Source organism: Netta rufina, assembly GCF_964035555.1.
Source record: "Netta rufina genome assembly, chromosome: 9".
Lineage (NCBI taxonomy): Eukaryota > Metazoa > Chordata > Aves > Anseriformes > Anatidae > Netta > Netta rufina.
The window spans coordinates 22,592,592-22,606,134 of record NC_140132.1 but is presented as its reverse complement, the minus strand read 5'-3'; the positions used below and the strand labels follow the sequence as shown (position 1 = coordinate 22,606,134).

Here is a 13,543-nt window from a genome sequence, read left to right as displayed (position 1 = left end):
TTATAACCGGAGTCCTGGCAAGGTACGCGGTCTTTGACATGGAGAAAGGGTCTTCTGTTTAGAGCTGGATGGATTTGTTTTGTTTAAATCATTACTGGAAGCATCTTTAAACCAAAGTAGCTTTTCTGCACCACTCCGTGACTGACCAGCAAAACCGCAAATGAGATTTAATGTGGCTGGACGGCGGCGCAGTGCGGGGAAAGGATCCAGGAGCTCACAGCAATTCTGCGTGTGCCTGGAAAAGGGGGAGCTGACAGAAAGTTTTAAAGTTCAAGACATGCACGCAGCAACAGGCCAGGCTGAACCTCTGAGCAAAAGCAGCCTCTCAAATGTTTTTATAATAACTTCCCCTCCCATTATGCCGCAAATGTGGCTATTAACACAGCGAGGCAGCAGGGCTGACACAGGAGCAGAGACTCGGACCTGCAGTGCTAGCGAGGGTCTGGGCCACGGTGAAATATTGATTAATCATCTTGTCATGCTGGTGCTTTGTTATAGTCTGTAGATAGAAATTGAGGTGGTAATATGCTGCTCTGTCATGTAGTAAGTCTGCTGTATCACATGGGAATGATTTGTTGACTTATGGAAAACTACTACAGCGGGTTGAACAGTAGGATGATGCTGAAACAAGCTAAAGGTTTGTTTTCTAAAAGTACTCCAATAATTCTTTTCTTTAAAAAATAGCACTGCAGCAGAAAGCCAGAAACCATGGTCCTCAGTTAGCAATCTGCATCTGGACAAGTGCATTTCTGTGCGGGGAGGCTTAGGGAAGTTAGGACACAAACACAAAAACTGCCCAGTTTTCTTCATTTATTTGGGGGATGAGGTAGCTAATGGAGTCTGGGTCTGCTTTTCAGTTGTTCCTCTCTGTGAATAACAATGCTGTTGAGAAAAGGCAATGCAAGTCAAGGTCGTGGTAAGGTATCTAAATGAAGTTGAAGGACCCCTAGAGATAAATCAGTCTCCTATTGTCGCAAGCTTTGTGTTTTCATTTCAAAGTATCTCACCAGCACTAGAGGACTGCAAGACAGTGTTACTGCTCTTTTCCTTACCACAAACTCATTTGTTTCTCGGTACATTGCAAAATATTTTTTACTGCCCTACAGAGATCATAATAAATTAAGGGGAAAAAAATCCTTCACAAGTAAGTCTATGTGAATAATGGTCATACATCAAGCTGATCAACATGTTGGCTTTTTTCCTTCCCCTTCCTTGAAATCCTGGTGTTTTGACTGGCCCGAGTGGCCTTTCTCAACACGTTTTGAGCCCTCTGATCTCCCCCCCAAGTTCATCACACCCTGCATGCAGAGCCTGTGGCTTCCTTGTGGATTTGGAGGGTAGGTGCTAGCCCTGCACAACCACTGCCTGGACATCAACAGACCTGGGCACGCAGAAGTTAAACCAGCCCTGTGACTGGGCCAAAGGAGGCCTTTCCTTGACAGTTATATGATGGGAGGCTGCTACTGTAACCCAGAACATTAAACCCAAGGGAAGCTGTCCCACCCTTTCTCCACCTCCAAAAAAAACCCTTTCATCTAGGGCAGGTGAGGGCAGAGCTGATAAGAACTGTCATTGCAATGAATTAAAGGAGAAAATGATCTGGAAAGTTGTTTGCAGATAAAACTTGACTGATTAATCTATTTGTTCCCTTTATTTGGCAGTAACTTAAAACCAGGTTCCAGGGTGACTGTAACTGCATGAAAAATAATAGGCTATTTCTGCAATTATCCGCAGGTATCTGGCCATTGGCTCAGGCCAATGAAGCGAGGACAATAACATGCACATGGTTGTTTTTTTTTTTTTTCTTTTTTTTTTTTCCAGGTATGTTTTAGGTGAAGACCATAGGCCCTGAGGTCACAGCCTAACACTGACCTGTCTGTCCGTGCTGCAGTCAGCCCTGCCGATGTCCCCATTGCTACCAGCTGGGTATAAAATGAGTCAGACCACAGCTGGGCTGAAGACAAGAATTACCTCTATGGTAGCCTGAAATGGCACCTGATGAGCTCTGAGAACCTTTATTTATTGATCAGGTAAATGCAGTCATGCTGCTGGGAGAGGTGTCTGGCCGGCAGGACTTCCCCGTACCTTTGAGCTGGAGACAAGGCCTCCATCTCTGAAAGCACATTTTGCTTCACTGGAGCCAGATTTAACTAAACCTCCCACAAACCATGGCCCCTGAATGTGTCTTTCTCCCTGAGCAGCGGTGCATTTTTTATGTGGTTACTGATACTGAGTGTTGCTGGCTCACACCAGCTTGTTTGCATCTGGTGATAGCAATCCTTGGTCCTATTGTGAATAAAAAACCTACAGTGTGTCAGATCTACTCGTTTGAGACACTTCAACTTGGAGGACAGCCGTGTGTGGCTGGCAGGGACATCTTGAGGGTCCTCTTTGGAGCTGCCTCAGTCCCTCTCTCTTGACAGGAGGAGCAGAAAATGTGCATTTCCTGGGCAAAAGGAGGCTTTTCCTGGACATGCCACCTCCTGCCGCTCTGCAGCGTGTCCAGGAGAAGCGGGGCTTTGGACCTGACTGCAAAGGGAACACTCAAACTAAAACTTTTTTTCCTTTTAGATAGACCCTAAGGGCTCATTTCATGCACTTGGAGGCCAATTTAGCTTCCTAATTATGGATTTCTATCATTCTGGTGAGTCAGTAATGTTTCATGGTTACTCACCGCTCCGTAACATCACCTCACGAGCAGGCAGGCGGGCGCCTCACCAGCTCGAGCTCAAGGCTCTACAAGAGCATCAGAAGATGACTTTCTACAAGCCACTCCTGCAAAACGAGGGAAGTGTTTCTCTCAAAGAGGCATTTTGAAGCTTAAAGGACCCATCTCAAGCATGCCAGAGAGGCTCAGGAGACAGAGGGACACAGAGACTCGGGGTCGGGCCTGCAGTCGCATGACCAAGTCCCAGGTGCTTCGCCTCATGCCATGGCTGCCCTCATGCTGTGGCCCCGCAGACATGCAGAGCAGCTCTCTTCACTTCCCAAACTGCAGATGAAAAATGAAATTTTTGACCTGACCCAGACAAAAAGCAAGCAATAAGGAAAAGGATCCCTTCAGTTTTGTAGTCCTTTATTTTTTTTTTTTTAAGTTGATCCTCCCATAGTAATGTACTGAAATGCGTAACAGTTACATTGTACAAAGCATTTAAAGAAAGTACCTCAACTTGCCGATTATTTCAAAATGAGATTATAAACAAAAGGAAAAATAAATCTGGTCCCTCACTAAAGGCCAAAAAAAATACCCCAAAAATAACTGAATACCTTCCGTTATTTATTTATTTTTTTAAACATAAATTTGGAACACTTCATCTTACAAATAGGATTAACATGAACATAACATCACACAAGCTCGCAGACAACCAGCATAAAATATTGGGTACAGTTTTTAATCAGAAGAATCATGCTTTCATGAAGAAATTATAACTGTTTATACAATTGAATCAATTTACTGTATTACAAAAAAAAACTAAGTCGCATCTATTAGTTATTTAGTTCATTAAAAGGAAAAAAAATAAAATAAAAGAGGAATGTAAGAAAATTTCAAACACTGTTTTGCACTCCCATATACACAGATCAGTTCACCTCACTTTTTTTTAAGTACATGGGTGCCTACATTGTAACGCAGTGGGGGACTGGAGCAGTGCTGTTTGTTACAGGAACAGTGCTATTTTAATCAACAAACAATTGTTTGCCAACAAATAAATACATGGTACACACAACACAAAGAAGAAATTAGAGGGAAGGGGGAAAGGAAACAATACAACAAAATAGTGACATGATTGTCTAAAATTAAAATCTCATTACAATGATTTGAACTAGTGGTGCTGTCGATGGACGTGGTGCTTTCACGGAATTATCTGGATGATTTAGCTTCTTGGAGTAGTGAACATTCATAGTTTACAATATACACAAGCCTCTTATGTATTGTTTCTCATAGTTCTTTTTTTTCTTTTTTTTTTTTTCTTGATTTTCCTTTTTTTTTTTAACAATGCAGTTGAGAAGGCAAAAGAATTACGGAGAGAACAAAATATTCCCTGTTACTTCTTTCTACATTTACGATGGATAGTGTGCATTTGATAGAACTATTTTCTTTCTTTGAAGGGCTAAAATGCATAAAGCTTTAATGAAGAGATTTGTACATAAAAGCAACTGTTCCCAATCCTGTGTCAAACTATCTTATACAAAAAGAAAATGAATTCAGTTACTACTTTAAAGGAGTGCCCATGTGTGTATCAATGCAGTCTTAACCCTTTTGCCCCTGCCCCTCAAAGCCGGGTGAACTGGAAGACACTTTTTCCCGGCCCCAGTTTACATAATCCACTGAAACTTTTTTTTTTTTTTAAGTCGCATTGATCCTCCAGAAGTCAGCAGCTGCCTTTGCTGTGCAAAACAAAATATTGAGAATAAATAGTTTCTTTCTTTTTAAAATTATTCAGTTTAAGGTCACCAGACTTTAAATGAGTGACCCTGCAGATTTATAAGGCATTCTGCTCAGCAGTCTTTTAAACAGTCATATATGAAAGAGCCATGCTACTGGTTTGGACTTGGTCCCATTCTTGGTAAGACTTCACAATGTCATACGTGACTGATGGATTGGATGGCGCTGGATTCTGCAGCAGCTCTCGCCATACTGTGCCACATATTGGGAGAATTGTGGGATGCAGAATGAAGGGAGTCCTTGTCGGAGAGAGAGAGCATCATAGCATATGCCTGGACAGGGAAAGAAGAAAAAGAGGTCATGCTTCAGGTTATCTGAGGTTCAAACCATGCTACTGCTATGTGGTCCAGGCATCTTTTAGACCACAACTGGTCCTCTGAGCTTAATGAAAAAAATCCAAGTGCATTAGGTTAAACCACTGTCAACCTTTTCACTGACATTTTTGACTCACTAATAGCAGTAATTATTTGTGCTTTCCTCTGGCTTCATGAAGCTCTGAAAAAACTTTGATAATAGGCAAGGTCCCAGAGTCTCATTTGCCTTCAGATTCTTGGCACAAGAGACTTTGCTGTGACCTTCTCTATGGGGATATTCTGCATTTTTTAAAACGGGAATCTTTACAGGGGCTAAAAAGACCCTTTTTAATTAATGTTTAAAATAATTCAAGAAATGGCACTTGGGCATCAGTCCAATTATTACTGTTTCTAAAACACACCACTGACCTGGATGCGATAACATCCAACAGACTTTAAAAAAGAAACACCAAAAAGCCAAACCAGCCAGAAGACCAAATCTCATCCTTGCAAGGCTGCAGCTAAACTGCACAGCATCCACCGGAGTGCACCGGCTGTCTGAAAGCACTGTGACAATTTCACAATTATCATGGCATTTCTGTGGCTCACAGACAGGAACAAAACCAGCAAGGAAGGAAAAAAAATCCTCTGGCACCAGGGACCAGAGAACCATGTGATGTTTCCCTGTGTGGTAGAAATGCAGGGGGAAATTGGGGCACGCTCAGATTTACAGAGGTGGAGTGCAGCCCTTCCTGACCAAGTTGAAACGACATTGCCCGCCGCACACTAACAGCTTAATCCTTTGGGTATCTGGTGACAATAACATTTTAACTTAGTTAAAACTTTTACCTGGGATTTGGATTTCCTGTATAATGGTTGTTTTAGGTCCTCTGGCAGCTGGGAAGTATTGAAAGCTGCCAATTCAGCTTCACTATATTGATTTTCTTCCATTTTCCTCATTTTGAGGCTATCTGTGAAGTGCCTTATGTGGTCCAAAGCAGAAAGTCCAGTCTTACTATACTCCTCCTCTTTATACCTACAAAAACACCACAGAGGTTAGAGGGAGTTTTAACATCTGTTAACTGCAGGCTGCTCAGAATGGCTGTTGCCCAACCTTCTCAGGCATTCACATCCACTCCAAGCTTTTGAACTACCTGCACCAAAAATCACACATGCTGCAGAGCTACCCAATAAGCAGCAGGGTTGAAGGAGTCCCCAGAGCCCCCTTGGTGTATGGCTCCTGTCCTGCAGTGCACGGTCACATCAGACAAACCACCCTCAGTCACATCTAGTGCTGCCCACCACCAACTTGGAGTTTAAGGCTGATCCTCACTGCGTTCCTTCTTCCTCTCAAATTTACACCTATGAATACCCCTTTTTTATAGGCTCATAACCCACCTTGCACTGTGGGACCATAATCATGAAACAAAAGGCATCATACTTTTTGTTCTAAAGAGGAGAGGGTGGGCAGTGGGAGCAGAGGTGGGAGAGTCTGTCTCTCTTCTGGTGTCTCCACAGCCTTTCACCAGACCATTATGGGAGATTAGGGTAGGTTTAAGGAGCAGATAACGTATCTCCCAAGAACATTTCCCGTCTCACCCAAAACCTGACAATAGTTCCCTTAGTGAACTTATTTTTCCTCTTAGCGGCCCCATTTTGTATGAAGAGGCTGAAAACAGGGCTGGTATTGACCAAAACACGGATGCATGTTGCTATTGTAACTGGGAAGTTGGCTACCTCGAACGGGTTCCCACGGCACACAGTTTGGTGCTGGCACTCTTGTATGGTTTATTGTTTTTATTTTGTGTATTGAGCGAACCAATACTAGGAAGGAACCAACCTGCCAGGGGAAGCTTTGCAGTTCATGTCCAAAGTACTCGTTTCCTCGTAATCCTCCTCTGGAGTCCCCTCGTGTATGTCGCTTGTAACAGGCTCTTTGACTGCTTTCCCTGCAATTTCGCTTTCTTCGTCTTCTTCGTCCATCATTACTTCATCTTCTGCCTCTTCGTCATCCAGCAAATCTGAGTTCTGGCTGGTTACCATGGCTTTTTCATCCTTAAAGTGGCTGCCATTCATTCTGAAAGTACCAAAATAAAAACATGCAATAATCAAAAATGACTCATGAAAGCTCCACACCAGTGAATTGTTGGAGATGGATCTGAAAAGAATGTCTCAGTAGAAAAACATAATTTCCTGGGAAAAAAAAAAAAAGTGTAATTTATCTTTTTGAGCTCCAGACATTTAAGCGATATTGTAGAAAGATCCACTCAAAAATCAGTGGGACATTACAGCGCAATCGGCATGGGATTTTCCTGTTATCCTGGGAGCCTAGAACTACTGTTCAAGAGAAGAGATGTTCAGATATCCATTCCAAATTTTCTCACGCATTATTTCATCTCATATTTCCAACCATGTCTGTAGTCTAGGCAAAACAACTCTGACTTTTAGCAGAAGCTGTAGGGGACGAGAAACTCTGAAAATGAGCTCTGGCATTTTCAAGAATGACATCCAATACTGCATTAGGAGTTTTAAAGTCAAAATTACATGCATAATTAATTTTGCACACCATCATCCATTTGGAAGCCATACTACTTAAGTGAACGTATGGATTACATACATGGGAACCTAAGTGACTTCAGCTGAAGACATGAAGAGTTGTCTGCAATATTGCCTCCACACTGAACTCTGACTAGTGACTGATTTGAAGAAGTAATTAAAAGAAAGGGCACAAAGCATTTTAAGTGAGGTGTCTTTATTTTTAAAAATGAGCATGTGGAGAACCTTTTGGTCCAAACGCTGCTATTACATCGTCTCTTACTTTCAGACAATGACTTCTCTTAACTACTTCCTATGGGATTTTATCAAGGGCATAGTATTCATGCTGAAGTAGAGGCTTATTTGCTAATGGCCTCAGTCCTGCAGGATTGTGACTACTGGAGATGCATCGCGTCCACTGCATTAAATGAGAGCTAACGATACTCAGCACAGCCACTGCACTTGGAAATGCGTGGCAAGACGTGCCCGGGACATGCCAGGGCTGAACTCAGTGGAGCCACGTGAGCGCAAGCTACCAGCCTATCTGCCCCACTGTTTTACGTAGCATGGAGACCTTGATTCATCTATTGTTCTAATTGTGCAAAAGGTCCCTACTCTTCCAGGAATACAGTTATAAAAATGGAAACCTTATTGTCCGCCTGCAGTTTGCTTTAGACCGCATGTGCTTCAAACTGTGCGGGACAATATGGAATATACCAAAAGTTTTCGCTAGATAAGGATGAGTCCTACCAGCAAATTTCATATTTAATGTTAGACTTGCTGTTATAACAGATGTCCTTTCTTATGGAGAATACACAAGTGAAATCTAATTTGTTATACGGCGATAGCGTAGTTTTCCTAAACACAACAGTTTCATCTATTTTCTGAGCAAATTCCAGCCAATTGTCACAACTTTAGTACTTACTGCATTAAAGAAAGCTAGGGAATGGTGTGTTTATATCACAGTATCAAAAAATCTGAGGGTGTGCAGAGTCGGGAGAGCTGAAGCAACCACCCCCTCTCCAAATTAATCAGAGCAGTATCTCTTTATCATCTTTTATTTAAATACGCAGATATAAGAAATTGCTGAGCACAGTCTGGGCTGCCAACTTGCTTGCTATGCTCAATTGAGGCTGCTAGAAATGAAAGGGAGATGGACTACAACCAAAGTAAAAAAAGCCATGTGATTAAGAAAACAGATTCTCTAATTATGCTTTCAAATGCAGCAATTTGCCAGGGATAAAATATCCATCAAAAGCAGTCTGAAGTGCCAAATTTAGAAAGGAAACACTGCATAACCCAGCAACCTTTTCACTTTGCTGACTTCCTGTTGGAGGACATGTTGAGACCAGATGTGCAAAAAAAAAATCCCAAGCACTCATTGCCAATCAAGATGGAATGGAATTTGAATATGCATGTAATCACTTAATCCAATACTTTCAGGGAAATTGTGTTATGTCCACCATTTTTATTCCCTCACAAAGACATCTGGAAATTGAGGAGACAGTGAAGTTTGTCACCAACAGTAAGAAATTTTTGATGTTGCTAATGTAATGCCAATTCAAAAGCACAAGTAATGCATAATGCAAAACCAGTCTCAAAGAAATACATAGTTGATATGCGTATCCCTGTTACAGCCTTTTTTTTTTTTTGCTTAGCTATATTTTTACTAGTTGAGAATTTTTAGAAATGGTCTATATTCTGCTAGCTTAAAACACATATAATTAATAAATCTTAATAGGAAAAAATCTGTCACATACTAGAGCACTGTGCACTAACAACACCTACCTACAACTTCACTGACTTTTTGCTAGTAAGCACCCTTCTTGGCACTGAGTTCCTTGCAAGACAGGACTTCTAAGTTATAATCTTCCATTTCATTTAAGAATCTAGCTTAGTCTACTTTACAAGCTATACATTTAAAGTATATTTAAGCAATCTGATCCTTCCACATTCAGCCACTGAATGTTCACCTGCTCTGCCATGAATGTAAAATGAAGGAATTTTTTAACAGACTTAAATGAGCAATGACAAATGGTGCACAGCAACTTGAACAAGAAAGGTACTGATACAAGGAGAAATGTCTAAGTAGATGTACACTTCTGGCCAGCATCTGCCACCGGGAATACGTTTATGCACAGCGGGGAGGGAATCAGCATGTTTCTCTTCATAAGACACTTAGGTGAAACCTGAAGCAACCAGATTGCTAAAATAACTCTGGCTCCACACATCATTAAAAGTGAAAAATCAGGTTTAATAAGCAAACAAAACTGGAAAAAGAACAGTGGCACCTTTTGAAGGCAGACCAGTTGAAACTTACCTCTCCTCTGAGTTCCGGGGGGACTGATTGTTGTGGTTGCTGTTTCCAATAAAATTCCTAATTTCTGTAAAGTAAGAATCTTCTTTGTCATCTAGGATTGCCCCTGTGCTTTCCAGTTCTGAGTGAGGTGAAGACGTTGCAGTACCTTAATAGGAGAAATACAGGACTTTTGTTGTTGCTCATTTACATTTTCTATATTTAACCTTCTAAATCAGATCGAAATTGAAATGGTGTTTAAAATGGGTGAGACCAAGTGAGAGCTGTTCATCATGCTCTATCAGCTTTTAGCTGTAAAACTGGCAATTAGAAGGGAAGAGTTATTATCCATGGGCTAAGGTGGTTTCCAGCCAAAATTGCTATTTCAACACCTCCTCCCTGTTACTTTCAAACTTCAGTGGTCACTCAATAACTGTGCCAGACAAACAGCTGAACTGAGCAAATGGAACTTAATTTTAGCTACCAATTATATAGGTTTCCATAAAATATGAACCAACCATTGACATAATCAACCAGGTTCATTAGCACTGGGTGACCAGTGACAGACATCTTTGTGCACCTGGGAGAAGACAGCTCTGCTTTCAACAAACGTGCTTGGTATTTCCACTGGAGCAAAAAGTAGACTGGAAAAACTGAAGGGTTTTTTATTAAACCCTGCAAATACCTAAACCAGACCAATGATACTCAGTACCTCCCCCTGCCTTTGTTGCTGTTGTGAGGTGACCACTTTGCTCCCAGGTTTTTGAGGCACCATTACCTCCTCTACAGATAGGGCTTTTCAGCTCCTGACAGTGGGAATATTTTACAGAGTGCCAATAAAATCTTTCAGGATACCCCTTGAGACTCTAAAGCTAGGACATCTATTGACAGCCAAGTGATTGGGATTAAACCAATTTTCCCAGTCTGTTCTCAAAATGTTCAGGTTGGCTTAATTAAAAACAAAAGAAAAGACATCATCCAGTGGTATTAAGTTATACAAGGGTAGAGTTTATGATGGGATTTTCAAAGCACTTTAAATGTCTGCAGGGCTTAGGCACTTAAACATTTTCCAAAAATCTTTGGTGCTGAGTAACTTGTGCCGATTGACACTCGGTGCTCAAAGTCAGTATTGAAAGGGAACGTGAAGCCCCGGTATGTGAGCATGGGCTGCATGCAGGGTGCAATGGAAGGGAAAAGGCATACATACCAGACATGTTGCCGTTCTCATGCTTTTTTAGATGTCTGTCAAGATTGGTTTGCTGACCAAAACACCTGTCACATAAGTGACACTTGAATGGCTTCTCTTTATTGTGGATGTTACGGACATGTCTCTGCAGGTTGGAAGATATGCTAAAGGACCTGTCACAGTATTTGCATCTAAAAAAAAAACAAACAAAACAAAACAGGTGGGTAGAAAACCATTTGTTAGTAGCTTAACATGTAAGCTTTGCCCTAGGAGACATGAAATACCTTCCAATATCAGCCTCAGTACCCAAACTCAGTTCCTTGGTCCCTACTGTGGCAAGACCTTCCCTGAACTGAAGAAGTGTGTTGGCTGAGTGACTGGGGAGTCGTGCTCTTGGAATGGAGACGTCACTTCTGCAGTTGGTTTTTAGCTTTAATTCACATTAGTCTTTATCTCTTAAATACTACACTTAGGAAAGAGCGTAATATTTCAGAGTTTATGGCATCAAATTAGCTTGGGTAATTGATTCCCATGTTTTTAAAACTGTTGCACACAAAGTTGGGAAGTTTGAAAACAGTAGAGCAATAACTCCATTGTTTCATGTGCTGCCAATACAATACAATTAAACACTTTTGGAAAAAAACATGAAACAGATCTCTTCTAATGCTCAAATAAGGTAAAAAGGGCCATTTCTTTTCCTATTCTAAATTATACTGTGTGATTAAATCTCTTCTTGAGGAATTAGCTTACTCGATTGCTAATCCCAGAGGAAATTTGGTTATCTTGCAAAAACCAGCAATAAACAATCCCAACCTTTAATACCGTGCCAATGTGAGTAGTTTAGTCTATCACTCTGGTACCAGAGGCATCAATTTTCATACTCTGCAGTGATTTGGAGTCCCTAAAGCCTTTACTGTATTGCTCTTTAAGCCATTACTAAGTCATACTATAACTATTCCAAATTCTCTTGCTGGCAACCAGCCAACAGGCTTCACCACTTTAGTTTTTCAATCTTTCACTTCTCCTGTGCGTCTCTGCGTGTCTTTTACGCTTGTCAATGATGTCAATTTTTTTAGTGCTGAAATCGCCCATTATGCTACTAATTGTTCCTGGCTTTTATGTAGCAGACAAGTATTACATGCATCAAGACCTTTCTTCAATAAAATTAGATGTGAATCTCATTTCCCAAAGAGACTAGAGGCAAAAAAAAAACATATTGTTTCCTCTCAAACAATGAGCTTAGTCTGCTCTTTACAGGTCATAAAATGCAGAAATTTGTGCATTTGTTTTGCTGGAACACGTGCTGGCTTCTTTCCAGCTGATTTAAATTAATCTTTCATTTTCAATAAGGTAAAGCTTCCATACACATTGCTGTGTGTAACTGTCCTGGATAAAATATCACATACATATCCTTATCAACAAGAGAGTAAGCTCACATGGGTTTTGGTTAATCAGACCTAAAAAAAGATCCAGATTAGGCAGGAAATTAATAAATATAGTAATGTCTCTGCAACTGGGACCTTTCAGAAATCAGATGATTGACAAAACACCCAACTTTGGGCTGCAAATAACACCACAGAGTTCTTATATTTAAAAAAAAAAAAAAAAAAAAAATTGATTTTTGTAAGGGAAAATGTGACCATGAGCCTTACTGAAAATCACTTCATCCCTGCTCATTCAGAAATGCCAGCTATCCCGCAAGGCAAAGGCAGGACTCGCGAATGGCGCCTGGGTGGCTGCTTGAGGCAAAAGAATTTCACAAGCTATGACCAAAACCTTCCCCCATCTCTGCAGCTCGAACACTGAATCGCAGCATCATGTACAGCCACCCTTGTCTGGAGGAGCACAAAAAGCCTTGTTCAAAACAAAGGCAAATGTTCACGTTCTCCAGCGTCACTGGAGCAGGACTCCAAGACACAGCTTTACGTTCCCGTGAAGAATAGAAATTTTATGGTGAGTTTAAGTGGGAGAAGAGTTCTGCCAATAAGGGCACCACATTTCTAACAGCAAGACAAAAATCCACCCAACCTCTACTGACAGTGACCTGTGTGACCACAAGCTGTTTGGAAAGCACTGCCTGCTCTCAGGTAGGAAACCAAAAAGCAACATGGGGACATGCCCATCGCAATGGCAGTGGTGTCTCACCCCAAAACTCCCTGAGGTCAGAGCCAAAACCATTGTTAACGTCCATGGGCTGTTAACGAGCAAGGCTGTTGAACATGTGGACCTCTGCTTTATTCACCTGACCACACAAATGACCACCGACATGTATTAAGGGGCTGCTGTACCTGTAGGGCTGCTCTCCAGTGTGCGTCCTCAGGTGACGGGTTAGGTTTGCAGATCTTGGGAAAATCTTGCCACAGTATCTGCGATGAGAAAAGGCTCCATAAGGCAATGCAACATTCACTGGCCTCGTTCCAGTTTCAGCTGCTAGAGGCATAGCCTCACTGATATAGGGTACTATTGGCATTACTTTGGTGTAAAGACACTTCAATAAAAGCATGCAGTAAACAGAAGCAATTGAGACACACACGTACACACAGAAGAATGGAATTGGAATTGCTGGCACTGAGTGGCTTTTCTAGTGCATACACAAGCAATACATAAAAACACGCTAGTTTTAAAGATCACCCCAAATTTCTAAGCTCACTAAGTGCTTATCTGTCACATTCAGATTCGGAATTATGAGAGTCTATTATTAAAGCCTTGTATTTCAGCCTCGATGTAAGCGAATTTCAAACCTTTCAACCAACTCTAAGTGTCAGCAAATGTGACATCATTCTGTGCAT

General features: G+C 41.3%; 1 protein-coding gene across 5 annotated transcripts in view; it reads right to left on the bottom strand.

Annotated features, from left to right (window-relative positions):
• Positions 1–3,154: 3,154 nt before the first annotated feature.
• Positions 3,155–13,543, bottom strand: part of MECOM (MDS1 and EVI1 complex locus) — a 46,264-nt gene continuing 35,875 nt past the window's right edge. For all 5 annotated transcript variants that reach the window (XM_084292176.1, XM_084292173.1, XM_084292174.1 and 2 more), the window contains 6 exons: positions 13,043–13,120; positions 10,776–10,945; positions 9,593–9,737; positions 6,578–6,814; positions 5,587–5,773; positions 3,155–4,716 (listed from right to left, as the gene is read on the bottom strand). In XM_084292176.1, the coding sequence (XP_084148302.1) occupies positions 4,582–4,716; positions 5,587–5,773; positions 6,578–6,814; positions 9,593–9,737; positions 10,776–10,945; positions 13,043–13,120 (952 nt within the window). In that variant the 3' untranslated portion in view covers positions 3,155–4,581. The remainder of the gene's footprint in view (positions 4,717–5,586; positions 5,774–6,577; positions 6,815–9,592; positions 9,738–10,775; positions 10,946–13,042; positions 13,121–13,543) is intronic.